This window comes from Ogataea parapolymorpha, chromosome IV (assembly GCF_000187245.1).
Source record: "Ogataea parapolymorpha DL-1 chromosome IV, whole genome shotgun sequence".
In the NCBI taxonomy this organism is placed as follows: Eukaryota; Fungi; Ascomycota; class Pichiomycetes; order Pichiales; family Pichiaceae; genus Ogataea; species Ogataea parapolymorpha.
In genome coordinates this window covers 1,201,544-1,227,394 of record NC_027863.1, presented here as the reverse complement: position 1 = coordinate 1,227,394, position 25,851 = coordinate 1,201,544, and the positions used below count along the sequence as shown (strand labels likewise).

Genomic DNA, 25,851 nt, shown 5'->3' with positions numbered 1-25,851 from the left:
GTATATCGGACTTGGCTGTGGCATTCTGTCGCGTCGTACTGAGTCATGTGGCTAGTGAAAATTTTCCACACATCTGTACATAGCAAATAACCTTAGTGGCCGAAAAGTATTGTTAAAATGCGCGTGATCAATTGCGGAAAGCCCCACCAAGGTACACCCATGCTGAAGATAAAATTTTCACCTGTGTCTTTTTGTGGCTCCTTGTGGCTAGTGTCTCCGCATCACCAAGTCCCAATATAAATATATCCTTATATCCTTCTGAAACCCATCAAGATTAACTTTGCGATGATGTTCCTTCACGACCAGTTCTGCATCGTGGACAACAAGCAGCTTGACGATTACTCTGGTAGCATCTACTGCTCTAAGGAGTGCCAATTGAAGGACTCTTTCTACGATTCATCCGCTAATAAACCACCAAAGACCAGCAAGCTGGTGACATACTCCACCACGAACTTCAAAGCAATGACCCCGGAGGCACGCGACGACGACGACGAAGACTTCTTTGCTCTGGAAGACCTGCACACAAACTCATACAGACCTAGCATTTCATCGACGCGCCGATCGACCTACACGGGATCCTTGCCCTCTCTTCTGGAGGATTCTCCCTCGCTGGATTACTACGACAACGACGATACCGTGGAAATCCACCATTGTGATCTGCAGGACTGGGAGCAACCAGAGTTGGCCGCTTTAGACGAGAAATGGCTCTACGATACCCCTAGGTTGCCGCCTGACTCGTGGGGATATCAGCTATCCAAACAGGAGACGAACACCGCCAAGGAGACACAGGCTGACTCCGCGGCTCGCAACTACCAACTGTGGCTCTCTCACATCAAATGAACGGTTTTTTATATACTCGCATTGCTACATACCGGTTTTAATGACTAATGGATAATTTCGATATAAACATGGTGTAAAGTTTTTTTTATTTCACTGTGGTGCTCGCATACTCGTTTAACGTGTCGGGCAGATGCGAAAAAAAAAAATAGCTGATTTATCAATATTTCCCTCTTTTGATATATTGAAACCCACTGCTTAATTGAATAGAACCTCCTCATAAAGACCATGACTCGCCCTCAAAACGTTGGAATCAAGGCTATTGAACTGTACGTTCCTGGCCAGTATGTCAGCCAGGCTGACCTCGAGTCCTTTGATAAGGTCTCGTCAGGAAAGTATACTATTGGTTTGGGACAGACCAAGATGGCCTTTGTCAACGACAGAGAAGACATTTATTCCATGGCATTGACTGCCTGCAGCAACTTGTTGAAAAATTACAACATCGACCCTAATTCCATCGGTAGACTGGAGGTGGGAACTGAGACGCTTCTTGACAAGAGCAAGAGTGCCAAGTCCGTGTTGATGCAGCTCTTTGGCGATAACACTGACATTGAGGGTGTGGACACCCTGAATGCATGTTATGGTGGTACCAATGCTGTTTTTAACGCCATCAACTGGGTCGAGTCCTCTGCTTGGGATGGCAGAGACGCGATAGTTGTTTGTGGAGACATCGCCATTTACGAGAAGGGTGCAGCTAGACCAACCGGTGGTGCGGGTACCGTTGCCATGCTGATCGGCCCAGACTCTCCTCTGACATTTGAGCCAATCAGAGGCTCCTACATGCAGCATGCTTACGACTTCTACAAGCCAGATTTCACATCTGAGTATCCTGTGGTTGATGGACACTTCTCGCAAACATGTTACATCAAAGCAGTTGATGAGTGTTACGCCAACTACTCAAAGAAAGCTGCTGCCAAAGGTTTGAGCAAGTCCAAGTTTGTTGGTGTGAAGTTCTTTGATTACAACGTGTTCCACGTTCCAAACTGCAAGTTGGTTGCCAAATCTTACGGAAGAATGCTGTACAACGATTTCAGAGAGGACCAGTCTGGTTTCCCAGATGTTGATGTCGGGCTCGCTTCCGTTGACTATGAAGCTTCTTTGACTGACAAGGCTTTGGAGAAAACCTTCGTCAACGTCGCCAAGCCTCTTCACAAGGAGAGAGTTGCCCCATCTCTGGAGGTGGGAACCAACGTCGGTAACATGTACACTGGATCTGTTTACGGATCGCTGGCTTCTTTGTTGTACTACGTGGGTAACGAGGCACTTCAGGGTAAGAGAATTGGTCTTTTCTCTTACGGATCTGGACTCGCTGCTTCTCTCTTCTCCGTGAAGGTTACTGGTGACCTATCCCACATCATCAAGGTTCTCGATATTCAACAGAAGCTTGATAGCAGAATACAAAAGACTCCAGAGGAGTACGAAGCTTGTTTGAGCTTGAGAGAGAGGATCCACCTGCAAAAGTCCTTCAAGCCATCTGGAGACATCGAATACATTCCAAAGGGATCCTACTACTTGGCCGAGATCGATGACAAGTTCAGAAGAACCTACGAGATCAAGAAATAGGTTTTTGATTCTTATACAGATAGTTCACATTGCTAGTTAATATTCATCCTCTCCAGACCATCAATCCTCCCACAAGGATCATTGCTATTGACACATACCACAACAGATCATAGTTGTATTTGGACTTCCTCACAGCGTTAGTTCTGTATCTATTCTCTAAAGCTCTCTTGACCTTTTTTGATAATCCTGTAGATGATGAAGCCGCGGATTCTGTATTTGATGCGCCACTGGCGTCCTCTGTAGGGTTCATGGTGATAGTTGGTAGCATTTGAGGCGGTCTGTAAGCCAAATACAACGGCTGCATTGGTGATCCGTCGCTCTCGTAGAGTCTCAACTTGTATCTCCCGTGGTATGTATCCAGGGACACTTCGTAGCTTTTGAAGACCTCCTTCTGTGAGTACCTGGAATATGTGGACACACCGTTGTCATTGCAAGGATCGCTCAAAAGTTGTCTACCGTCGATTTCAAATGGTGTAAGGATGATCGAACCGGTCGAATTGACTTCATAGGTACCGTGTTGGAAAATGAGCGCGGCGACTGCACAAGAGTGGTTTTTAGGGTTTGGAGTGACTTGGTAGATGGCTTCTTCAAAATAGCCGTCCTCGTGGAATGAGTAACTGATTCCAGGCAGTGCTGGTTCAATCAAGAGTTCATCAATAGGGTCATAGAATCCTGGTCCCGTAAACACAGTGTTTGCCTTAGATGACCAGGTACCGTTAAGCGAAAGGTTTGAGTCGTCTGCGAGAACGTATGACGCGGAAATCGCGACCAAAGTAAGCAGTTTGCACCAGCTCATACTCGAAAAAAAGACTCTTTTTCTGTATGTGTTTTTTAGAATTTTGTGATTTTTTCTCCTTTCACATTCTGTTTTTCTATTCTTAAACCACTTTAGCTCAGCCACTCCACTAGCCGTGGCAAGACACGATATGGAAATTAAAAAATTAGCTAAAAAATATTCACTTTATAAAGCTCTGCAAAAGGCATGTCGCAAAAGGTGATCCAATTTGATGATCCGTCGTCAGAAAATGGACATCGAGCAAAGCTTACTGGAGCCTACTCGATTCCGGAACAATTCCAGCGTGAATTGACCGAGGAAGCAGAATCTTATGAAGACCCTCTAACAAGACAGATCCAGAAGAAGGCCATTTCTGCCCGCGAAAACTCGTATCAGCAACGTAAGTACGACACTTTGCATAAACTGGAAGATGTCGGAGATGGTTCGAAGTCTTCGAGCTATCGGGAAGCGATGACTAATCGGTTCAAGGATAAGCAAAAGCAACAACAAGAGGGCGAAATAGCTCAAGAATCGCAGCAGCTACGAAAGAGAGACAAGACTCCTCCTCGTCGCGAAAGGAAGCGCCGATGGGATGTCAAGGATCCTGATGCAGAGGCAGAGGAGCCCAAGCGTAAATCTAGATGGGAGGAAGAGCCTGAAGAAAAACCGCCCCCAATACCAGTTATTGACGGTATTCCACTGACGGAGGAGAATCTGAATATTCTCCTGCCCAGTGGTTTCCATAAAATACAGCCCCCTGCAGATTACAAGCCGGACCTCAGCATTCCTCCAGATTTGACTTCTTTCAACTCTTTGACAAATGTCGACCAATATATGATTCCGGACGAGAGCACGCTGCGTCAAGAGTTCAAATTTTTCAATCCGCAGCTCATCCATGATGTCCCCGGTCTGAAGGAGATCCAGTTTTTCAAAGAGACCGATATGAAGGTCTTTGGCAAACTGATCACCACGAAGGACACAAATCTCGACACTTTGAGCAATGACGAGAAGAAAGAGATTCAATGCATGAAACTCATTTTAATGATCAAAAATGGCTCGCCTCAAGTTCGGAAAGTATCATTACGACAGCTTCAAGAGAACGCGCGTTATTTCGGAGCGGACCACATATTCAACGTTATACTTCCTCTGCTAATGAGCAAGTCTCTCGAAGACCAGGAACGCCACTTACTGGTCAAAGTGGTTGGCAGAGTGCTTTTCCGCCTCGAAGAACTAATCAGACCCTATGCGCACAAAATCCTGGTGGTGATCATGCCGTTGTTGATTGACGAGGACATGGTCACCCGGTTGGAAGGGCGAGAGATTATTTCAAATCTATCCAAGGCAGCTGGTCTGGCACACATGATATCTGTCCTGCGTCCGGATATCGATCACTCAGACGACTACGTGCGAAATACGGTTGCACGCACGTTTGCTGTGATTGCGTCTTCGTTGGGGATCCAATCGCTGCTACCATTTTTGCGGGCCGTCTGCGGATCCAAAAAAAGTTGGCTGGCTAGACACACGGGAGTGAAAATTGTGCAGCAGATAGCTATCTTGATGGGTTCGAGCATACTTCCATACCTCAATGGCCTTGTGGGCTGTGTTTCCAAAGCGATCACAGACGAGAACCTCAGTGTCCGTACTCTGGCAGCCACGGCCATCAGCAATTTAGCTGAGGCTTCTGCGCCTTATGGATTCGACGTGTTCGAAAAAGTTCTTGATCCTCTCTGGCAGGGTGTGCGCAGACACAGGGGCCGTGGACTCGCTGCGTTCTTACGTGCTATTGGGTATATTATTCCACTCATGGACGAGGAATACAGCAACTACTATACGCGCGAGGTATTTAGAGTGCTTACGAGAGAGTTTTCGTCTCCCGAAGATGAGATGAAGAGGACCGTTTTGCGGATTGTCAAGCAGTGTTGCTCAATGGAGCTTGTGGACGGACGTCTGTTCAGAGAAGGCAAGATTATTGACGAATTCTTTTCCAATTTCTGGAACCGGCGCACGGCGCTGGACACACGAATTGAGAGGATGTGTGTGGACGCATCCGTTTCGCTTGCCAACAAAATCGGCCCGAACGGCGTAATTGAGCACATTCTGGTGCCCCTGAAGGACGAATCGGAAGCGTTTCGGCGCATGGCCGTTGAAACTGCCAGTAAAGTGGTCACCTCTTTAGGTTCCTTTGACCTGGACGACAGAACTGTGCAAAGACTGCTAGATGGTTTGCTTTTCACTTTCCAGAGACAAACCACCGACGACCGCGTTGTTTTGAACGGATTCGGTAACGTTCTTGTGTCGCTAGGCGTTCGGGTCAAGCCGCACATCATGAACATCATGAGCGCGTTGCTCTATCGCTTGAAGAACAAAACGCCCGAGGTTCGGCAGCAGGCTGCTGATCTGATTGCCCGTAGCAGCGTTGTGTTGAAGATCTGCGGCGAGGAGGACCTGCTTGTTCGGTTGTCGTCGATTTTGTACGAGGCGCTCGGCGAGGTGTATCCTGATGTTCTGGGCTCGATTTTGATTGCCTTGCGCAGCGTTATCCAGAACTTGGGTGTTGAGATGACAAACCCGCCAATATCGCAGATCCTAGCCACGTTGACTCCGATCCTGCGGAACAGACACGAAAAGGTGCAGGAGACTACCATCAACCTGATCGGAGACATTGCCGACAAGGGCAAGGAGTACATCAACCACCGAGAGTGGATGCGGATCAGTTTCGAGTTGCTGGAGATGCTCAAAGCGCGCAAAAAGCAGATCCGCAAGAGCGCAAACACCACGTTCGGGCTCATTGCGCGTGCCATTGGGCCGGCAGACGTGCTGGTGACTCTACTTAACAATTTACGGGTCCAAGAGAGACAGCTTCGTGTGTGCACTGCCGTCGCCATTGGTATCGTCGCAGATACATGTTCGCCGTATACGGTGCTGCCGGCGATGATGAACGAGTACCGCTATTTCGACCGCAACGTGCAGAACGGTATTCTAAAGTCCATGTCATTCATGTTCGAGTACATCGGCGACATGGGGGCAGACTACGTCTATGCGGTTTTGACGCTGCTGCAGGACGCCTTCACCGACCGCGACCTTGTGCATAGACAGATCGCCGCGACGGTGGTGAAGCACATGGCACTGGGCTGTGCGGGGCTGGGGTACGAGGACGCATTTGTCCACTATTTGAACCTGATTTGGCCAAATGTGCTGGAAACCTCGCCGCACGTTATTATTCGGATTTTGGAAAGTGTGGAAGCCATCCGTGTTGCCATCGGATACGGGATGGTGATGAACTACGTGGTGGCCGGGCTGTTCCATCCTGCTAGCAAGGTCCGGCACGCGTACTGGCAGGTCCACAACAGCATGTATCTGAACAACAGCGACGCAATGGTGCCGTACTATCCACGGCTGGATCGGGTTGGAAAGGAGCTCAAAGCAGAAGAGCCGCGTGTGTGCTTTGACAAAACAGATTACAGCGTGAAGGAGCTGGATTTGTGGTTGTAAAATGCAATGACACACAGACACCGCTATTGTTAATTTTAAAATCTGAAACATGGGGCTGTGCAGCGGTGAGGTAGCACAAGATGGAGAATTGCTGAGTCTTGAAGGATTATCATGGATGTTGGTTCGGGAGACGCCTATGCGAGACAGCTGGAGCTGAGCAATCTGCTGAGCGTGAAGATCCAGTCTGTGCAATCGGAGTCCAAGCAGCTGATGCACCATCTGGCAAAAGTGAAGCAGCAAGTGAAAGATGCAACTCTTCAGACTATGAGTGGCAATTGCACCACCATCGATCGCGTCCAGTTCCGTTCCTACCGGACGCTGCGAGGCCATTTTAACAAGGTGCTGGCGCTCAGCTGGCATCCCGACAACAGACATCTGGCGACCGCTGCACAGGACGGGTTTCTGCTCTACTGGGACTCTGTCACGGGGCTCAAGAAGGGCCTGATCCGGCTGGACGACCCGTACGTGATTTGCAGCGACATCTCGCCGAACGGTCACATGGTGGCCACCGGCGGGCTGGAAAACGCGTGCATAGTGTACAAGTTGCATTCTTCCCAGAACGCAGAGATACAGCAAAGAAACTCGATTGTCTCCATTTTCAAGGGCCACAAGGAGTACATCAGCGACCTGAGCTTTGTGGGGAACTCCCAGGTCCTCACGAGCTCCGGCGACAAGTCCATACTTCTTTGGGACATGGAGAAAGGCACCAAGTCCGTCACCTTCAACGGCCATCTTGGAGACGTTTTGGGCCTATCTGTGTGTCCGACAGACAGCAATCTGTTTGTGTCGTGCTCGTCGGACCGGCTGTCCAACCTGTGGGATATCCGATGTCCACTCAATAGAAGACAGTTTCAGATCTCGCTAACCCACGACTCGTCCGCGGTCAAGTTTTTCCCAGATGGCTGCTCGTTTGCCTGCGGCACCGACGACGGCGAGCTTAAGCTATTTGACATCCGCTCCGACTGCGAGCTAGCCAACTACCCGGTCAAGATGGTCCACCAGCACGTGCGGCCGCACAAGACGGAGGAGCTTTCGATCAGCGACTCTGCATCGTCGCTGCGTCTGAGCCGCAAGTCGTCGATGGTCGCGGCGCTGGACAACCCCGGTGTGCTGTCCATAGACTTTTCCCGAAGCGGACGTCTGCTGTTTGCTTCGTACGCCGAGTACTCGTCGATTGTGGTCTGGGACAGCGTGATGGGCACCGTGGTGGGCACGATGGACGGTCACCGCGACGCCGTGAGTGCGATCAAAGTGTCGCCGGACGGGCTGGGCATAGCGACGGCCTCGCGCGACCACACGAGCCGCATCTGGTCGGTCTAGTTTTGGGCCAATTACTGAATAAGCGCATGTATTGTATACACTCGTAAAATACATCTACATCTACTCGGCCCGCTTTTTGACGTAGTCCCAAAGACTCTTGAGCAAGGTGTCTGGCAGCGTGAACAGGTCCATGGTGAACTCGCCGTTCTCCACGTCGTTCTTGACGCTCATCTCGGGCGTCTTATTATCGTTGATCATCTGCACCACGCCAAGAAGATCGTCCTCGGACAACTTCGTGAGGTAGTCTGCCAATTGCTCGAGATCGACGCCGCCCTTGGTAGCTGCGCCCTTTAGTTTTTTCGTCGTTTTCGAGTCGGAAACCGTGCCGGCCTTTCTCTTCGCTGCTGCCGCCGCGCCCGCTGCCTGACCTGGAGCGGGCGTAGCGCCTGGAGTCGCAGCCCCCGGCGTCGCAGACGCCTCGTTCGCGCTCGGAACATACCCTGTCTTGGCTAGCTCGCTCAGCAGCGCAGGCTTGTTGGTGTTGATCGTGATTGGCGTATCGATAACGTACTTCTCCTTCATGAAATTGAGGTCGTGGTTGATTTTCTTCTCGCCGCCCTTCTCCATCACAGTCAGCGTGATGGGGATGTCAAACCCGCCCCATCCTTGCTCTTCGATCCTAAACGGCGGTTTCTTAAACGAACGCACCGGGTTCGCAAACGTGGGATGCAAATGGTACGTCACCTTCTCGAACAAGGTCGCCGGCTGTTCCACGCCCTTGTCGTCCACGAGGGAGATCTGGATGGCCCATTCTCTCATCGGGAACCCTTCCTGCACGGGAGGAATATCCTTGAGGATCTGTTGTGTAGTCGTCACTCTGACAGTTCTCTTCACTTCAACCATGGCAATTGCGACAACAAAATTTTTTTCACCCTGTGAAGCCATTTAGAAGCCATTTAGCGGGTCTCAGTTTGTGCGAAGAGCCGAGAAGGACGAAAAACAGAAGCTGCCGACGAGTCTTATGGCTACACGTGGCCACTGACTGCTCTTCAGGCACGCCCGCGCGTCCACAATTTATCTGCGGGGCGTCGTCGCTGGTGGCGGCCGACGAGGAGCTCACCATAGTCCGCCGTTTGGTGGTTTGTCGTTGGATATCCTCTGTCTGCCTGTCTGCTCGAGTATTAGCACATTGACACTCCCTTGTTAGCCAATGTCGAGCAGGATTGCCACTAGAGACACTTCTCCCATAGACGCGTCGATCGAGGCTTTGGCGCGTCGACCCGTGCAGTGACGATCGATCTGGCTAAAAAAAATTTCAGTGCACGAGATCTGACTGCGACCATCCTTGGAGCCTACAAAGCATCCGGTAAAAGCCCACCTGCACTAAACTGTTCCACAGTAGCACTCACGTAGTACGTAGAATATGTCGTCCCTCCGGCCCGGATGTACATTTCATCTCATCGGCCTCTCATTGGCTCTGCTGCAGGTTTTCTCCCTTTTTTTTCGCTCCCAACATTTCTTTTCTTCTAACATGTCTGCTGTTACTACCGGTCTGGCACTGGAATCGACCACCGTGTCGAGATCCAAAAACATCGGCTCCCTGAGCCAGGTCCCAGAGCAGAAGACGGCCATCAACACCTACGGAGACGTCTTCAAGGTGCCGGATTACACTTTCAAGCAGGTCCTGGATGCCATCCCAAAACACTGCTTTAAAAAATCGTTGCCGTACTCGCTCCATTTCGTTGCCAGAGATATCCTGGCCATGGCCGCGATAGGTTGGGTGGGCACCACGTATATCCCGCTCGTGCGGTCTCAGATCCTTAGGTTTGTGTTGTACAGTCTCCAATCCTTCGGTATTGGTCTGTTTGGATTTGGTCTGTGGATTCTAGCCCACGAGTGTGGCCACGGCGCGTTCAGCAACTACCCACGGGTCAACGACTTTGTTGGCTGGGTGCTGCACTCGTACTGCGGCGTGCCGTACTTCTCGTGGAAGTTCTCGCACGCCAAACACCACCAGCACACGGGTAATCTGCAAAAGGACACGGTCTTCATCCCGTGGAAGAAAGCCGAGCTGATCGAGCAGTCTGAGCACGACGACATCTTCGAGATCGTCCATGATACTCCCATCTACTCAATCATCAAGCTTATTGGCCAGCAGCTCGGTGGTTTGCAACTCTATCTTGCAACCAATGCCACCGGACAGCCACACCCAGGATGGTCGAAACTGGGCAAAAGCCATTACAATCCCAACTCTCCCGTCTTTGATCCAGAACATTACTGGTACATCCTGCTTTCCGACCTCGGCTTAGGACTGGTGGCCACCGGTGTCTACTTCTGGTACAGGCAATTTGGTTTACTTAACATGGCGGTCAACTGGTTTGTGCCATGGCTCTGGGTGAACCACTGGCTTGTTTTTGTGACATTCCTTCAACACACAGACCCTACTCTTCCTCATTACGACGACTCAGAGTGGAACTTTGCCAAGGGGGCTGCTGCCACCATCGATAGAGAGTTCGGCTTCATAGGACAACATATCTTCCATGACATCATCGAAACTCACGTTCTTCACCACTACGTTTCCCGTGTTCCATTCTACCACGCGAGAGATGCCACCGACGCCATCAAGAAGGTGCTTGGCCAGCATTATAGACACTCGGACGAGAACATGTGGAAATCCTTGTGGAAATGTTTGAGATCGTGCCAGTTTATCGATGGTAACAACGGAGTTTACATGTATAGAAACACCAACGGCATTGGTGTCGGTGCATAGTGTTATAGAACTGTTAAGCTGCTTTTTCTGATTTTTTTCAAGTTTTGTCTAAACTACAAATTAATAATCTCCGTTTTGTAAAATTTGGTGTAGCTCTCACAAAGCAAAAACACCGAAAATGAAAATTGTTGCAGACATGCCAATTAAAACACCACGTGCGTTCAGTCGCGGGGAGTCGTTACTGAAATTCAGGTCGATATCTGACAGGGGCAGGTCCTTGTAAGGGTTGAATCCGTCAAGAACGTCGCTATAATCGTCGTGATCGTTTTTCGTAGAATTCTGTGTCGTGTTGTGTAGCACAGAGGTGCTAAATCCAATGGACACAGACCGTGTGGACGTGTGCGTCTTGGACTTCGTTAAACTGGACGAGAGAATCGATGAGGAGCTGGACGTTGGCGTGCTGGCGATAGGTCCAGTAGAAGATGGTAGCTCCGAAGTTGGCGGAGAAAATACAGAGGAAACATATTGGACCAGCTCCTCGTAGTAGGAGGCGGTTTCCGTATCTGTCGATGCCTTCTTTTCCTTTCCGATGACGAAGTCAAGCTTTCCCTCGGTGTATGTAGTTGTCGAAAGTGGCAGAGTAGATGACGGCGTGATGTGCGACGAGCTAAGGGGCTCTGTGCTGGTTGCAGTAATAACTGTGTCGTTTCCAGATGGGGGCAACGTGGAGGCGATCGGCACTGACACCGAAGGAGCAGTTGTGTTCAGTGTGGGCGGCTTTGCCTTAGAAATAGAGCCTGTGAAAGGATACAGCGGCGTTTGTTCGGTTTCGGCGGTCACCGTAGTGGTGGCAGTGGTGACTACCTGATGGAGAGTTCTTGTGACCGTGACAAACACGGTCGACGGCTCGAGCGTAATGTAGACAACGTTAACGAGCTGGTCGAGGTCAATACCCTCTAGAGGGTTCTTGGTGTCCTGCCCAGAAACAGGATTGAGAGCCTTTTCTTCGAGAACGTCAAAGTTGAAGATTTTGGCTTTTTCTGCGTTGGCGGCGGAAGAGAAACAGCTCAGGAGGGCTGGCGCAAGCAAGAATAATGAAGATTTCATGGCGAGGTTGATCGAATGTCCGTGGATTAAAGATTAGAAGTAGAAACGAGGGCAAAAGAAGAATATTTATTTGAGGGGGCAGCGGGATCCCAGGAATTAAGCGCTGCTACCACAAAAGAGGGCTAGGGTTTCTTTCAGCAGGGCGATTACGTAAACAAAAAATAATTTGTAGTGGAAATTTACGGTTCATACATATTAACCTGATCTTACTCCTCCTTGACAAGACCCTCTCTCTTCTCAGAAATTCTCTGCTGTCTTCTCTCTCTAGCGGCTCTGTTTCTCAATCTTCTAGCCTCTGCCTCCTCCTTCAGGACCTTCTCTCTGGCGGCCTCGGCCTTAGCTTGAATAATGTGCTCAACCAAAGCTCTCTTGTGTTTGAAAGTGTTACCCTTGGCAGCCTTGTACAAAGAGTGGTAAAGGTGTCTGTCGATCTTTCCAGCAGCTCTGTATTTGGCCAAGAGACGTCTCAAGACTCTCAATCTTCTCATCCACAGGACTTGAGATGGCATTCTAGCCTCGGCAGTACCCTTTCTCTTACCGTAACCCATGTGTCTACCGTTTCTTCTGGACTCAGCCAAGGCTCTGGCGTGAGATCTAGAGTGGACAGTCACTGGCTTCTTGACAATGGTACCATTTCTGAACAATTTTCTAATGGCTTGTCTGGAGTTGGCCTGAGCGAGCTCGGTGGTCTCGTTAGGATCCAACCAGACCTTTCTCTTACCACAGCCCAACACAGATGCTGCGAGTCTCTTTTGAGTACGTAGGTTAGCCCTATAATGTTAGTTTTTTGTTGTTGCTTATGTTGGTACTCACATTTTAATGATACTCAATGATGTCTGAATAAGTTTATATAAAATTTTCAATTTTTGTTCCGCAAACCTCGTCCGTCTGCCCTTACTCTGGTCACGTGAGTCGAAAAAAAAACTCCAGATCCCAAAATTTTTTGGCGCTCTTTGGGCGGCGTCGATTTTTCTCCATAGTCGTATGTGGCTCTCAGTTGCACTGCATAAGCACATCCGTGCACCCCAAAATTTTTTTCAAATAAATTTTAAAATTTTACATATCTAGCTGCTGTCCTTCATCTCCTCCAAATGGCGCATTCCGCAAGATCGAAGAGCAAGCTCAGGGCCAAAAAGGAAAAGATTTCCAAGAAAGGATCCGATTACGCAAAGACCAATGAGGAACGCAAAGAACGGCTCGCACAGAAGCTGCAGGAGAACTTACTGAAACAGAAACAAGAAGGCACGGATGCACCGGTGATGGAGGTCGACAAGAAGGTGAGTACATCTGGGTGGAGAAGCTCGAGAAACAGCCTATACAAGAAAAATCACACCAGAAAAAAGAACAAGTCCATCAAGTTTTGACACGCTGCATAGATAAGATCTTTTACTGAAATATGATGCTCGCTTACGTAAATAAATTGCCAATTATTAGTGTCACACTGTTTATCACGAAATCTCACGTCTCTGTAGCCTGGGTGTTATTGGGAGGGTCTGAAGATCGCATGACTTGGCACAATAGCTATTGCCGTTTGTTTATAATTCTTCTACTTCGACTGTCCACGGTGCCCTTTATCTGTGCCGCTCCCGTATTGTTTTGGTTATTGTAGCCGCGGCAATCATTCTAGATGCATGCAGTCCAATTGATTTGGGTGCCGTTTGTCTTTTGTTGGTGATAAGACTGGACGCTATTCTGCCACCAAGTGTGGAGTCTGTGCCATATATATATAGCCGTTTTTCATGTCCATCTTGACAGTCCCGTTTCCAACATGCCTATCCAAGGAGCGAGCGGTGTCATTGACTATGAAGCTGAATTAAAGTCTATCAAGTCCAACAATACAAATAAGGACAAGACTCTTGGCAAGGAGAACGATATTGCGTTCAAAACTGAGGACCTGCAGGAGGTCGAAATCCAGTTTGGCGAGCTGGTGCTCGACAAAAACGAGTTCAAGACCAACAGAGATATTGTCGACAAGATCGTCGACTCTTCCGATGACCCGACGATGCAGGTCTGGACCGTGCGTTCGGTCGTTATCGGTGGAGGATTGGCTATTTTTGGCGGTGTTCTGCAGTGTATGTTCTATTTCAAGCCCCAGACAATTATTGTGAGCGGTGTTTTTCTCATGCTTATCGCTCACGTGCTTGGGGAGCTGTGGTACAAATTTGTTCCTTCCAAGGGTTGGCTCAGATACATTAATCCTGGTCCTTGGAACAAGAAGGAGCTTACCTTTGCCACCATCATGGCTGGCTCTGCCTCCTCGTGTGCCCTTGCCATCGAAGTCCTTGCTGTGCAAAGACTTTGGTACAACTCGTCCATCAACGCTGGTGTTGGTATTTTCCTCACTTTCTCGTCTCAGTTGATCGGTTACTCGCTCGTTGGACTTGGCCTCAAAAAGGCCCTGCTGTATCCGTCAGAGATGTTTTATCCGAACTCGATCCCGCTCGTGACCACCATCCACACGCTCCACAACAACAAGGAGAAGACCAAGAAACAGCTCAAAGTTTTCTACTGGTGTTTCTTGGCTATGTTCTTGTACGAGATCATTCCAGAGTGGATTTTCCCGTGGCTCATCGGCTTCTCGATCCCATGTCTCGCTGCGCCAAAATCGTCTGTTGTCTCCAGAATTTTTGGTGGCACAAACGGTAACGAGGGTCTGGGACTGCTTTCCTTCTGCTTCGACTGGAACTACATTGCCTCGACTGCCTCGCCGCTGACCATCCCGCTTACCGCCACGGTCAACAACCTGATTGGTTACTTCCTCTGTATCATCGTGTTCTGCGGTGTCTACTACGGAAACGTGTGGAAGTCCAAAAACTTCCCATTCCTGTCGCAATCTCTTTACTACGAGGACTCTGCCCCAGGACACTACCACGTGTACAACCAGACCGCCATTCTCACCAATAATGTTCTGGACGAGAGTAAACTTGCTGAGCAGGGCATTCCTTACATGACCGGTACCTACGTCGTCTATCTTATTGCTACCAACCTTTCTGTCGGTGCTACCATCACGCACATGCTGCTGTTCAACCGCAAAGAGCTTGCTCCGGCCTTCTATTGGTTCACCGCGCTCAAGAACTATCTCCGCAACATTAAGAGCGTGTTCACGCTCGAGACGCTCAAGTTCTGGAAGAACATCGACAAGGACCCTAGACTCAACTCCGACGGCGTTCTTCCTGACGTGTACAACGATGCTCACATGAGAGCCATGCTCAGATACAAAGAGGTGCCTACCTGGTGGTACGGTGTCACGTTTATCCTGTCCTTCATGGTTGCTCTCGTGTGTCTGTACGAAGGTGACACCGGTCTGCCTTGGTACATGCTGATTTTCGCCATGGCGCTGTCGTACCCACTCACGCTGTTTTTGGGAGGACTTGTTGCCATTTTTGGTTTTGGTGGCACCCAGATGCAGACCGTGGTTCAAATGATTGGTGGATTTTCCATGCCAAAGCCATCTCCTCTGGCTAACATGTACTTCACGCTGTTTGGCTACAACTCTGTCGGCCAGGCTTTCGCTCTGCTGAACGACTTGAAACTCGGCTACTACGTCAAGCTGCCTCCTAAGGACACTTTTGCTGCCCAGATGATCGGAACGGTGATTGGCGCGATCTTCAACTACATCATGATGAACTCGATTGTCGACTCGCAATTTGACCTCCTTAAGGACATTGAAGCCACCTCTGTTATCTGGTCCGGTCAAAACGTCCAGCAATACAACACCCAGGGTATTGCTTGGGGTGCTCTGGCTAAAGAAATGTTCACCATAGGAAAGACTTACTACATGGTGCCTTTGGCCCTGGTCGTTGGCCTTGGTCTTCCACTGCCATTCTATCTTGGCCACCGTCTGAGACCAACCTGGGGATTCGACAACGTTAAGACTCCTGTTCTGGTCTGGTACATCGGCTGGCTTTGTGTCGGTGTCAACTCCTCGATCACCACCTTCTTTATCGCAGCCTTCATCTCGCAGTTCTACCTCAGAAAGTACAAGCCTCTCTACTTCAAGAAGTACAACTACATTGTTGCTGCTGCGCTGATCGGTGGCTGCCAGGTGGCCATATTCATCCTGTCGTTCACAATCTTTGGTGCTGGTGGTCCAAACACCACCCACAACTTCCCAAGATGGTGGGGCAACCTGAATGGAGCCACCGGCAAAAACGAGAACTTTGATCACTGTCTTTTCACCAACAATGGTTGAGCTGTGTAATTCGAACACGTTAATTATTTCTCCTATTTTACATCACTGTAGCGCTGCTTCCGCGGGCGGAGCCTCCTGGTCGACGTTTGGTGCCGCGTCAGAGCCATAGTTGTCGCTTGCAGCCAAAGCTAATTCTTCCTCACTTTTCGTACTGTGAAACTTTACGCTGCCGTTGAAGCGTCCAAACTTGACGTCTTCAAAGTCAGCCACCACACTTCCAAAACCATCAAGCCGCAGGCTATCGCTGGCATCCTTAAACTTGGCAAATTGTATGCGCCTATTGTTGTAAGCAAATGGAAATGGCTTGCACGTCTCGACCTCCGCTTCGGCAATCGGATCAACAGGCTGCAGCTCCAGCGGAACCGGCGCCACCTCCTTCACGCCTGTCATGCTGTTCGTGGATGCAGTTGTAGGAGGTGTGTATTTCCATATCATCCTGCCTGTCTCCTGGTCTATTCGCACTACATTGCCTGCATCTGTGAGAGCGCTAATTTCGGTATGGTATCGCTGATGATCCCACGGCATTGGCAGCGTGGGAATTGAGATCTTCTTGATATTCCCATTGGAAATACACCAGTCGAAAGGTGCCTGCTCGGTCTTCTGGTTGTTGGACAACGGTCGGCTTGAAGGCCGGCTTTGGAGCATGCCGGTTAAGCTTTCGTTGACAAACAAATGTATTGAGCCGTTAGGCTTGCTCAGAAGTACCAGCGATTGGTTGTTGCTGGTCCACAAGATATCAGATATCACGGCAGAGGTCTTGCCACGCTTGTACTTATCAAGCAGCGTGATGTCTTTATCGAACTTGGAATAATCCCACAAATAAATATCGTCGCCCCTGTTTGTAACAGTGGCAACACTTAAATCGAAGGGCGAAAGCGAGACTGCAGAACAGCCATCTGGCGGAGAAAAACAAAACATTGTCTTCTTGCGCACAACGTCAACCATCACAAGGTAATTTGAGTTCACATTCAGTGTGTTGAGAATTGCAGCGAGCATTTCGCGGAAGTTGTGACTTCTAAGTAGCTCATCATCATCAGTGGGAAGTGCCGACGCTTGTTCCCCGTTGTGAGCAAGGCTCTCTCGACTGAACAATTTCCTGAATTTTGAGTGCGAAATCTCAGAAAACATCAGCACGGAGTCCAAGGCTGTTTTCGACAGACCCTTCCACAGCTTATTGAGCAGCGAAACATGTTTGGACAGTCTAAGTGGTGTAAGTTCGTGCTCTGCTCGCCATTTGTTCAAGGTTTTGGAGCTCGAGGGCGCATTGTATATCAGCCAATCTCCGCACAGATCGAATACCGGCTCGTTATTGACAACTATGCAACTGTAGGTGGCAAGCAACTTCTTCGAGCGTACATTATAGACAGCAACAGTGCCATTCGAGGAGCCTATCGCAAAATGATTTGTAGATCGCAAACCTTTGACAACGAAACTGATATCATGACCCTTAAAAGCGTACGTGAGACCAGTCACGTTCCCTGCGCTGAAGTCGACAATCAGAAATTGTAGCTCCTTGTATGCATTGCGGACAAGTACCAAAGCAAAATACTCGCCCCGATGCCTTCGGGAACAAATAGGGAACACCTTGAGCACAGAGCCCCTTGGCACTAGATCAGTCACTTTGGCTACCATCCATAGACGGCGATCTGATTGCATTTTGCCCGGAATCACCCAATCCCAGACTTCAATGCAGTCGTCGTAAACCATGTACACTTCTCCCTCGCCTCCGAATTCTCGGATATTGTAGATACTCTTTTGTTCCGTCTTGCTGTCCCCCTCCACGCGGCCCTTCATCCTGGACCACAAAAAGCTTGCGGTTCCATTTGCGGAAACAGGCTTTTCAATTGCTTGACCCGAGAGGAAGAGGAGGATACTAAATGTGTTGGAAACTTTGGGCTCACTCATATTCCTTTAATTGCAAACATATATGATGGTATGTATGTTTCCCTTATCGGGCTGCCATCGCGGGGGGCGTGCCACTAACACTGTCGAGAAAAAAAAATTGCAAACACGAAAACCTAAATCAAACACCATGTCTTCTGCAATTCAGCTTTTGAATCCTAAGGCCGAATCCATCCGCAGACAGCAGGCTTTGCAGGTGAACATCACTGCTGCACAAGGTTTGCAGGATGTTTTGAGCACGAACCTCGGTCCTAAAGGAACCCTCAAGATGCTGGTGGACGGCGCTGGCAGCATCAAAATTACCAAGGACGGCAAGGTTCTGCTGAACGAGATGCAGATCCAGTCGCCGACAGCGGTTATGATCGCGCGGGCCGCATCGGCGCAGGATGAGATCACTGGAGATGGCACCACGACTGTGGTTCTTCTTGTGGGCGAGTTACTGAGACAGGCAGAGAGATTCCTGAACGAGGGTATCCATCCTCGCGTGCTAACAGACGGATTTGAGGCTGCCAGAGAGGAGACTCTCGAGTATCTGAACTCGTTTGTGGTGAAGCCGCAAACCTTGGACAGGGAGCTGTTGTTGCAAGTTGCACGGTCGTCGTTGGCCACCAAGGTGAACCAGGAACTGACGGACGTGCTGACGCCAATTGTGACGGACGCAGTGCTTAGTGTGAAAGACAACGAGAGTCTAGACCTGCACATGATTGAGATCATGGCCATGATGCACGAGACGGCCAAGGACACAAAGTTTATCAAGGGTCTTGTGCTGGACCATGGAGCCAGACACCCAGACATGCCAAAGCGGGTGGAAAATGCATACATTTTGATTTTGAACGTGTCGCTGGAGTACGAAAAGACCGAGGTGAACTCAGGATTCTACTACTCATCGGCAGAACAGAGAGAGAAACTTGTTGCGAGCGAGAGAAAGTTTGTGGACGATAAACTCCGCAAAATCGTGGAGCTCAAGAAAGAGGTTTGCGGAAACGACCCAAGCAAAGGGTTTGTGGTGATCAATCAAAAGGGTATTGACCCAATGTCGTTGGACGTGCTGGCTAAAAACAACATCCTTGCGCTCAGAAGAGCCAAGAGAAGAAACATGGAGAGATTGCAGCTCGTTTGTGGGGGAGAAGCGCAGAATTCTGTTGAAGACCTCACTCCGGCCGTTCTCGGGTTCTCGGGCCTGGTGTACGAGCAGACCATTGGCGAGGAGAAATTCACGTTTGTCACAGAGAACGCTGATCCTAAGTCTTGCACCATCCTCATCAAGGGTGCCCATAATCACGTGGTGCAGCAGACCAAGGATGCTATCAGAGACGGACTGCGTGCGGTGGCCAACGTGATCAAGGACCAGATGCTGGTCCCAGGAGCTGGAGCTTTTTACATGTCTGCCTCCAAACACATTCTAGAGACGAAGGCCAACAAGGGCAAGCTGAAGCCGGGTATCAAAGCTTTCTCCGACGCGTTACTGGTGATACCCAAGACACTGGCCAAGAACTCTGGCCTGGACGCGCTAGAGGCCATTTCTGCTTGTCAGGACGAGATTGAGGAGGGCCAGACGGTCGGAATCGACCTCAACTCAGGCGAGCCGATGGACCCAACCATCGACGGAATATGGGACTCATTCCGCGTGATCAGAAACGCGATCTCGTCTGCCACGGGCATCGCGTCGAACCTGCTCTTGTGTGACGAACTTCTCAAGGCAGGACGCTCGTCGTTGAAAGACCAGCCACAGTCATGAGAGATATACACCCACGTAAGATATAACGTAATACTAGCAAAAAATGATTGCTGACAAACGGGAGCGATCTCATTGGCCAGCACTGACTCCACCTAGCATATTTTCCCAAATAGGACATTCGGCCGTATCGTGGCGTTTGTGAGGCTATTATAATAAAGAAAGGCACTCGGCTGAAAACAGCAGCGTCGGTCGGTCTTCGGAACAGTGATGGCGTAGATCAGTCTGGACGCAGAGATCCCTGATTAATTAATAATTTTGAGCAAATTTTCCACCCACCATGACAGACCACGTCTGTGCTAACTGCGGAACGACCAAGACTCCCTTGTGGCGACGGATATCAAACGGGGCGTTGGCGTGCAACGCTTGCGGTCTCTACTACCGAGCGAACAACGCCCCCAGGCCAGTGGACTTGAAAAAACCACCTAACCTAGTACCACTGAACCCGGGGTCAATTGAAAAGGGATCCTGCAAGGGGGGTGGCCAATGTAATGGTACTGGTGGCTCCAGCTCATGTGATGGGTGTCCCTCATACAATAACCGGGTACTTATCTCTCATGAGGATGAGAGAGGTGCTGCGGTCAAGTCCGAAAACTACGAAGAACAGCCCCTTGTGGTGGCATGTACCAACTGCTCCACCACAGTGACTCCTTTATGGCGTCGTAACGAATACGGACAAACTATCTGCAACGCCTGTGGACTGTACTACAAATTGCATGGAAAACATCGGCCAGTGAAACTCAAGAAAAGCACAATCAGAAGACGTAAAAAATTAGCGGCAGCCCGGGAATCGGATAAGCCGAGATTTGTACCACCGGATTCTCAGGGCGAGGCCAAAAATGTTCAGGAGCCCAAAAATCCCGATAGAGTGCCTGCGGCAATTGCTATAGACTTCACGGCCACGTTCAGCAGGCCGAAGACAACACCCACTTCTATCAGCATTACTTCACTCTTGACAGAGGACAAACCAATCAATTGACTGACTGTGCCCAATTAAAAAGTCAGGCCCCATATATACCGATGGACTATCGACGCGCGTCGATTAATTTATTTAATAAGTAATCGAATTATTTTACCAGCTGGAGTTGAAGTAGAATGGCCGATGAAATCTGCGCATTGGGTTTCTAAGACAGAGAGACAATCCCGACCACGCTCTGACCACCATCAAATAAAGCTCCGTGCCTTTGATACGCCCCACGAGTCTCTAATCCGACAACCATTGGTGAGTGATGAGAAAACAACCTCGATAAACCCGTCCACCAAAGCTGAACGCGTGAAAATAGATCTTGGAAAACCACTCCCGCTAGAATACGATACTGTACTACGGCAATCCCGACGAGGACCGCGTCTTGTAACCAAGAACGACGCGTCTTTTGCAAGATTGGAGACCTCGCTCAGCCCACCCCCGCGAACGCTGAAGTCTCGTCTTTCGCATCGCGCAAGGTTTTACGAGACTCTCCAGGAAATACCAAAGCACAAGTCTGAGCAAACAGGATCTCTAGAGAGTCAATTAACTGCAGATAAAAACGCTTTGTCACCCAGAGAAATGCGTCTAAAACGACTGCGCCAGATCCTGCTGGGAAACGAAAGCAAGCACATACAACCTGAACGTAATATAGAAGCAGAAATAGAGCAGAACGATGCCTCTGAAAATTCCGAGCCTGCCACATACCCGTCGCAAAGTATGGTGGATAATGAGACTATGGCACTTCTGAGCATTAAATCCAAACCATCATACTACAGTTACTGGTTTCTGCCTTTATTGATTCTGCTGACAATTCTCTCCTACCTGCTTTCCGATTGATATAATAGTGTATATTAAGTTAGATGGACGATCGTCGCGCCGAATTTTTCTGTACTGCCATCTGCAGCGCGTGCCACTCTTATCGTGTGTCAAAATTAATTTGCCCTTATCGAGGGGAAAACAAGTTCCTTTCTTTGCAATACTACAGGAAGTGTAAACAAACGAGAAACACTACGTATATTCCATTTGGCGTCAATCACCGTATACAAAATGAGATCCCAATTCAAAGACGAGCACCCTTTTGGTAAGTAATTATGGCGCATACCATTACTAACATAGCTAGAGCGTAGAAAGGCAGAGGCTTCTAGGATCAGAGGCAAGTTTCTAGACAGGATTCCAGTCATTTGTGAGAAGGTCGAAGAGAGCGACATCCCTGAAATTGATAAGCGCAAATATCTGGTTCCGTCCGATTTAACCGTGGGCCAGTTTGTTTACGTGATTAGAAAGAGAATTCAGCTGCCATCAGAGAAAGCCATTTTCATCTTTGTGAACGATATACTCCCCCCAACAGCGTCGCTAATGAGTACGATCTACGAACAATATAAAGATGAAGACGGGTTCTTGTATATTCTATACAGCGGAGAGAACACGTTTGGACAGTTGGAAGGCGTCGAGGAAATGCTTTAGCGGGACTAACAGGTAAGGTTTAATTGCATCGCAGTTAACGAATATTGGTTTTCATGTTTTGGTAGTATTTGGCAAGGTTGACAGCTTCTCTTTCAGTTTATCCTCAATCAGTTTTGGGTCGAATTTCCCCTCGCTGGCTCTCATACAAAGTCCGATAAGGTAGTTTAGCTTTTTGGGCTTTCCTCCCATGACTTGTTCCACCACGCTGGGGTTTTCAACAATGACTTTATCGGTTACTTGATCCAATAGCTCTGTTTCGTCTGTCTTGGTGAGATCGAATTCATCCAAGAGCTGAGCAATTGGCACTTTCTGATCTTGTGGGTTGTTGATAAGATGCATGAGTAACAACTTTCCGTTCGTCTTGGTCATCAGGCCATTTTGCAGCGCGACCAAAAGCTCCACGAATTTGTCTACCTCGAGCACCGACTTTTCGAACGCCATGTTGGATTTGCTCAAACTTCCGAGAAGCTCGTGTGTGAGCCAGTTTATAGGGTTAGGCACTCCTGATTGAACACATTTATTGTAAAGTTCTTTGTAGTAATCCATCAGTTCGTGGTCAGCCAATAGGATGTTGGCATCTCTAAGCTTTATCTCGTACTTCTGAAGAATTTCGTGCAATTGTTCGTCCACAGACGGTGGCAGCGTGGCGCGAATCTTGGGCACAATATCTTCGAGTTTTAGCCTGATTGCTGGAAGCTCAGGGTCCGGCATGTAGCGGTAATCAATTGCGTCTTCTTTTGAACGCAATTTCTGTGTTTTCTTTCCATCCCAGCCTCGCGTCTCAACCTCTGTAATTGGCTCACCTTTTTCAATTAATCGACACTGTCTTTTATATTCATAACGGATTGCCGCGACAATAGCTGATGTTGTGGGTAAGTTTTTGATTTCAATCCTACTGTTATTGTCCACAGACAAGTTCACATCTACTCTGATTGCGCCTGTTTCCAATTCTCCTGTGCAAACTCCGAGATTTACCAAAGTCTGTTGGAATTTTTTGATGAACGCTCTTACCTCCTCGACACTAGAGAAATCCGGTTTTGTCACCATTTCTATCAAAGGGATATTGGATCTGTTGAAATCCACGTGACTGTGGTCTTTTTCTTTGTACAAGGTTCGTCCGGTGTCCTGCTCGATCTGTATCTGTTCTATGCGAATTGTTTTTTCTTTCGGGAGATCGTATTTGGTCAAATTGAGGTAGCCATTCCTAGCGATTGGCTCGTAGTGCTGCGTGATCTGATAGCCAAGAGGCTGGTCTCCATAGAAGTAGTGTTTTCGATCGAAACTCGAGACCTCGCTTATTGAACAGTTGAGAGCGAGGGCCGTTTTGAGTGCAAGAAGTAACGGCTCTTTGTTGAGCTTGGGCTGCGTTCCGGGAAGACTTACATCGAAAAACGAGGTTGTGGTGTTTGGACGGACGTCCAGAAGCGACGTCGTGTTTTTAGAAAGGGAAAACAGCTTTCTGCTGGACTTTAGCTGGGCATGTATTTCAAGTCCTATTTTCAACATTGATGAATTTATTTTATTTTTTTGATTTTTTAGTTCATGACATGGGTAGGAACTACTATTGTGTTTGCGAAGAAACTACCTGAAGGTTTGAGCTTTGGAATTGACTTTTTCTTCTTTGACTCCTCCCATGAAGTCAGTTTCCGTGGCATCAAGCAGGTTACGAATGGTGTCCATCTTGTCCATCTTACCAATCAGCTGAGTAACACGAGGACGGCCAAGTTTGTCAGATGCCAAGATCGGGAGGTGATTTCCATAGACGTGGTCGATGGTGAGCTAACTGTTGAAAGTGTCAGTGTTGAAAATCAACTAGTCTTTGGCAAAGGACAAATATTCCAGTTTGAGGCCCTGCTACCATACATGGTGAATTATTCCAACTTTGAAAATAATAAATGGCCACAATTTGGGCTTCACCTCGATTACAGTCAGATTGTGGGTGTCGAGAGTGATTGGACGAGCGAGCTCGTTACAACGTCTGACTCGTCGACGGCGGAATTGCTCGAATTGCAAAAAGTCATTGAGTTCGACATGAGCAAGCAGAACGGCGAGCTCCGGTTGACACAGACAAACCCAAAGGTAGTTTTGAAACAGGTGAAGGTGGATTTGTCAAAATACTGCAGAGACAAATCTGACTATTTCAGGGCCCTTTTCACGACCCAGAGGTTCACCAACGAGCACAATTTCTGTTTTGTTGGTTTGCTGGTGCTCAACAACTTCTGCTGTCTGGAGCAGTGGTACAGCCTCACCAACCTTGCTCTTGAATGTGTTGATTTGGTAGTCGAAGAAACAGCTTTCTTTGAGCGCTTCATTGAAAGTTTGCAGAGCCAGCTCGAGCAGATTGCGTCACATACCGAGGAGTTTGTCAAACTGTCGCGACTCAAGACCAGTCTCAAGGTATTTCTCACTAACATGGAAACTTTCCCTTATTCGGTGCAGTTTAAATATGCGTCGTTGCTTCGTTTTATTGAAACTCAGTTTAATCTTTCAATTACATACCAGCTGGACGAGCAGAGTGAAAGCGAAGACGAGAATTTCGAAGATTAACTGTACAATATATTACATCTGAATTATACGCATTGGCTTCGTCCTAGTCTGGACTTCCAAACAACCGCAACCACTAATGGTAGAATAGCATAGAAACCGCCCTTCATGATAAAAAGCCGGCAATCCGTTCGCCTCCAGTTTGAGTGTATAGGAGCCTGGCTTTCCTCTCACTCGAAACCACATCCTGTTGTCAAACAATTCCCATTCAGACCAAGACGTGGTGACATTTACGACACGCTTTATCGGCTGCTTGAACTTTTCGGTCGCCCTGGTAATCAGAAGATGGATATTATTTTCAGAGCGCACCACTCTCACCAGACACTTAAGGAGGTTGAATTTTTCAGGCACTGTCCCATCCAAAATCGACTCCGAGAGCGACCAGTCGTTTGTGTTGACTGTAGCATTTTTTGAATCTATAGTCGTATAGCGATGGTGATAATTTGAAATGGCTGACACACAGTGGAGCTTCTCGAATAAAAACTTGTCAAGAGACAGGAGCGGATAGCGCTCGAAAACCGCTGACGGTATGACAATTGACATCTTTAGAAGGCGTGAATTAAACTTCACTGAAATCTCATTATCTAACTGTCGCAAATCGTTCTCAACGTCGTCCACGGCACCACGTACGCCCAAAATTAGCTGCTCGACGGAATTCTGCTCTATCTGTCCAGTTTGCAAATACTTACGGACTCTGTTTCGCAGTGTTATGGGCTGGTAATTGGTAGAATCCTCAAACCACTCCAAATTATGCTCGCGTGCATATGCGTAGAGTTCATTTTTGCGGATATCTAACATGGGCCGTAATATACGCTTGCTGCCAAATGGATCGAGAACGGGATAAGCAGACGCGTTGCGCATCCCGCAGAGACCGAAAAGCGTCGAGTTAGCGGCCAGACGAATCAAAAACGTTTCTAACTGGTCGTTGAAATGGTGTGCTACCATCAAATTATCTATCTGGAGCAGTTCCATTTTTTCATACATCAATTTGTATCTCCATATCCTTGCACTTTTTTCCAGCTGGCTGCGATCAATCTTTTCAGGAACACGAACAACCTCATGATCTAAACCCAACTTGCGCACAATCTCATGGACTTTTTGGGCCTCTTGTGCGCTCTCGGATCGTAAGCCGTGATCCACGGTCATGGCATGGATGCGGCACGGACTACTTGTAATCTTAGCCCATTTGCGAGTCAGGTCCAGCAACACCATCGAATCAACACCGCCCGAAACCGCCACAAGGACTCTATCGGGCAGAACACCTCGCATCGACCTACCAAACCGTGAAAGTAAAGACATTCAT

At 48.6% G+C, this 25,851-nt stretch overlaps 19 protein-coding genes across 19 annotated transcripts; 12 read left to right on the top strand and 7 right to left on the bottom strand.

The window, feature by feature from the left end:
• Positions 1-285: 285 nt before the first annotated feature.
• On the top strand, positions 286-840 carry HPODL_03733 (uncharacterized protein; the record flags this gene model as incomplete). Its single annotated transcript, XM_014080063.1, has 1 exon — positions 286-840. The coding sequence occupies one exon, from the start codon at positions 286-288 to the stop codon at positions 838-840; it is 555 nt and encodes a 184-aa protein (XP_013935538.1).
• Positions 841-1,065: 225 nt separating this feature from the next.
• Positions 1,066-2,400, top strand: HPODL_03732 (Hydroxymethylglutaryl-CoA synthase; the record flags this gene model as incomplete). Its single annotated transcript, XM_014080062.1, has 1 exon — positions 1,066-2,400. One exon carries the CDS (start codon positions 1,066-1,068, stop codon positions 2,398-2,400), a length of 1,335 nt encoding a protein of 444 aa, XP_013935537.1.
• A 43-nt stretch (positions 2,401-2,443) lies between these two features.
• On the bottom strand, positions 2,444-3,196 carry HPODL_03731 (Protein ROT1; the record flags this gene model as incomplete). Its single annotated transcript, XM_014080061.1, has 1 exon — positions 2,444-3,196. One exon carries the CDS (start codon positions 3,194-3,196, stop codon positions 2,444-2,446), a length of 753 nt encoding a protein of 250 aa, XP_013935536.1.
• A 186-nt stretch (positions 3,197-3,382) lies between these two features.
• Positions 3,383-6,667, top strand: HPODL_03730 (U2 snRNP component prp10; the record flags this gene model as incomplete). Its single annotated transcript, XM_014080060.1, has 1 exon — positions 3,383-6,667. The coding sequence occupies one exon, from the start codon at positions 3,383-3,385 to the stop codon at positions 6,665-6,667; it is 3,285 nt and encodes a 1,094-aa protein (XP_013935535.1).
• A 111-nt stretch (positions 6,668-6,778) lies between these two features.
• On the top strand, positions 6,779-7,987 carry HPODL_03729 (Guanine nucleotide-binding protein subunit beta; the record flags this gene model as incomplete). The annotated part of the gene is made up of 1 exon (XM_014080059.1): positions 6,779-7,987. One exon carries the CDS (start codon positions 6,779-6,781, stop codon positions 7,985-7,987), a length of 1,209 nt encoding a protein of 402 aa, XP_013935534.1.
• Positions 7,988-8,047: 60 nt separating this feature from the next.
• HPODL_03728 (Transcription initiation factor TFIID subunit 14) lies at positions 8,048-8,872 on the bottom strand (the record flags this gene model as incomplete). Its single annotated transcript, XM_014080058.1, has 1 exon — positions 8,048-8,872. One exon carries the CDS (start codon positions 8,870-8,872, stop codon positions 8,048-8,050), a length of 825 nt encoding a protein of 274 aa, XP_013935533.1.
• A 586-nt stretch (positions 8,873-9,458) lies between these two features.
• HPODL_03727 (omega-6 fatty acid desaturase) lies at positions 9,459-10,697 on the top strand (the record flags this gene model as incomplete). The annotated part of the gene is made up of 1 exon (XM_014080057.1): positions 9,459-10,697. One exon carries the CDS (start codon positions 9,459-9,461, stop codon positions 10,695-10,697), a length of 1,239 nt encoding a protein of 412 aa, XP_013935532.1.
• Positions 10,698-10,793: 96 nt separating this feature from the next.
• On the bottom strand, positions 10,794-11,744 carry HPODL_03726 (putative secreted protein; the record flags this gene model as incomplete). Its single annotated transcript, XM_014080056.1, has 1 exon — positions 10,794-11,744. The coding sequence occupies one exon, from the start codon at positions 11,742-11,744 to the stop codon at positions 10,794-10,796; it is 951 nt and encodes a 316-aa protein (XP_013935531.1).
• Positions 11,745-11,950: 206 nt separating this feature from the next.
• HPODL_03725 (60S ribosomal protein L19-A) lies at positions 11,951-12,574 on the bottom strand (the record flags this gene model as incomplete). The annotated part of the gene is made up of 2 exons (XM_014080055.1): positions 11,951-12,515; positions 12,558-12,574. 2 exons carry the CDS (start codon positions 12,572-12,574, stop codon positions 11,951-11,953), a joined length of 582 nt encoding a protein of 193 aa, XP_013935530.1.
• A 261-nt stretch (positions 12,575-12,835) lies between these two features.
• On the top strand, positions 12,836-13,108 carry HPODL_03724 (uncharacterized protein; the record flags this gene model as incomplete). The annotated part of the gene is made up of 1 exon (XM_014080054.1): positions 12,836-13,108. One exon carries the CDS (start codon positions 12,836-12,838, stop codon positions 13,106-13,108), a length of 273 nt encoding a protein of 90 aa, XP_013935529.1.
• A 404-nt stretch (positions 13,109-13,512) lies between these two features.
• On the top strand, positions 13,513-15,936 carry HPODL_03723 (Oligopeptide transporter 2; the record flags this gene model as incomplete). Its single annotated transcript, XM_014080053.1, has 1 exon — positions 13,513-15,936. The coding sequence occupies one exon, from the start codon at positions 13,513-13,515 to the stop codon at positions 15,934-15,936; it is 2,424 nt and encodes an 807-aa protein (XP_013935528.1).
• Positions 15,937-15,978: 42 nt separating this feature from the next.
• HPODL_03722 (uncharacterized protein) lies at positions 15,979-17,841 on the bottom strand (the record flags this gene model as incomplete). The annotated part of the gene is made up of 1 exon (XM_014080052.1): positions 15,979-17,841. One exon carries the CDS (start codon positions 17,839-17,841, stop codon positions 15,979-15,981), a length of 1,863 nt encoding a protein of 620 aa, XP_013935527.1.
• A 127-nt stretch (positions 17,842-17,968) lies between these two features.
• Positions 17,969-19,576, top strand: HPODL_03721 (T-complex protein 1 subunit zeta; the record flags this gene model as incomplete). The annotated part of the gene is made up of 1 exon (XM_014080051.1): positions 17,969-19,576. One exon carries the CDS (start codon positions 17,969-17,971, stop codon positions 19,574-19,576), a length of 1,608 nt encoding a protein of 535 aa, XP_013935526.1.
• A 277-nt stretch (positions 19,577-19,853) lies between these two features.
• HPODL_03720 (siderophore transcription factor SreA) lies at positions 19,854-20,552 on the top strand (the record flags this gene model as incomplete). Its single annotated transcript, XM_014080050.1, has 1 exon — positions 19,854-20,552. One exon carries the CDS (start codon positions 19,854-19,856, stop codon positions 20,550-20,552), a length of 699 nt encoding a protein of 232 aa, XP_013935525.1.
• Positions 20,553-20,675: 123 nt separating this feature from the next.
• On the top strand, positions 20,676-21,377 carry HPODL_03719 (uncharacterized protein; the record flags this gene model as incomplete). The annotated part of the gene is made up of 1 exon (XM_014080049.1): positions 20,676-21,377. The coding sequence occupies one exon, from the start codon at positions 20,676-20,678 to the stop codon at positions 21,375-21,377; it is 702 nt and encodes a 233-aa protein (XP_013935524.1).
• A 210-nt stretch (positions 21,378-21,587) lies between these two features.
• Positions 21,588-22,004, top strand: HPODL_03718 (Autophagy-related protein 8; the record flags this gene model as incomplete). The annotated part of the gene is made up of 2 exons (XM_014080048.1): positions 21,588-21,621; positions 21,661-22,004. The coding sequence occupies 2 exons, from the start codon at positions 21,588-21,590 to the stop codon at positions 22,002-22,004; spliced, it is 378 nt and encodes a 125-aa protein (XP_013935523.1).
• Positions 22,005-22,055: 51 nt separating this feature from the next.
• Positions 22,056-23,507, bottom strand: HPODL_03717 (Glutamyl-tRNA(Gln) amidotransferase subunit B, mitochondrial; the record flags this gene model as incomplete). Its single annotated transcript, XM_014080047.1, has 1 exon — positions 22,056-23,507. One exon carries the CDS (start codon positions 23,505-23,507, stop codon positions 22,056-22,058), a length of 1,452 nt encoding a protein of 483 aa, XP_013935522.1.
• A 39-nt stretch (positions 23,508-23,546) lies between these two features.
• HPODL_03716 (uncharacterized protein) lies at positions 23,547-24,551 on the top strand (the record flags this gene model as incomplete). Its single annotated transcript, XM_014080046.1, has 1 exon — positions 23,547-24,551. One exon carries the CDS (start codon positions 23,547-23,549, stop codon positions 24,549-24,551), a length of 1,005 nt encoding a protein of 334 aa, XP_013935521.1.
• A 12-nt stretch (positions 24,552-24,563) lies between these two features.
• On the bottom strand, positions 24,564-25,847 carry HPODL_03715 (uncharacterized protein; the record flags this gene model as incomplete). The annotated part of the gene is made up of 1 exon (XM_014080045.1): positions 24,564-25,847. One exon carries the CDS (start codon positions 25,845-25,847, stop codon positions 24,564-24,566), a length of 1,284 nt encoding a protein of 427 aa, XP_013935520.1.
• Positions 25,848-25,851: the final 4 nt, after the last annotated feature.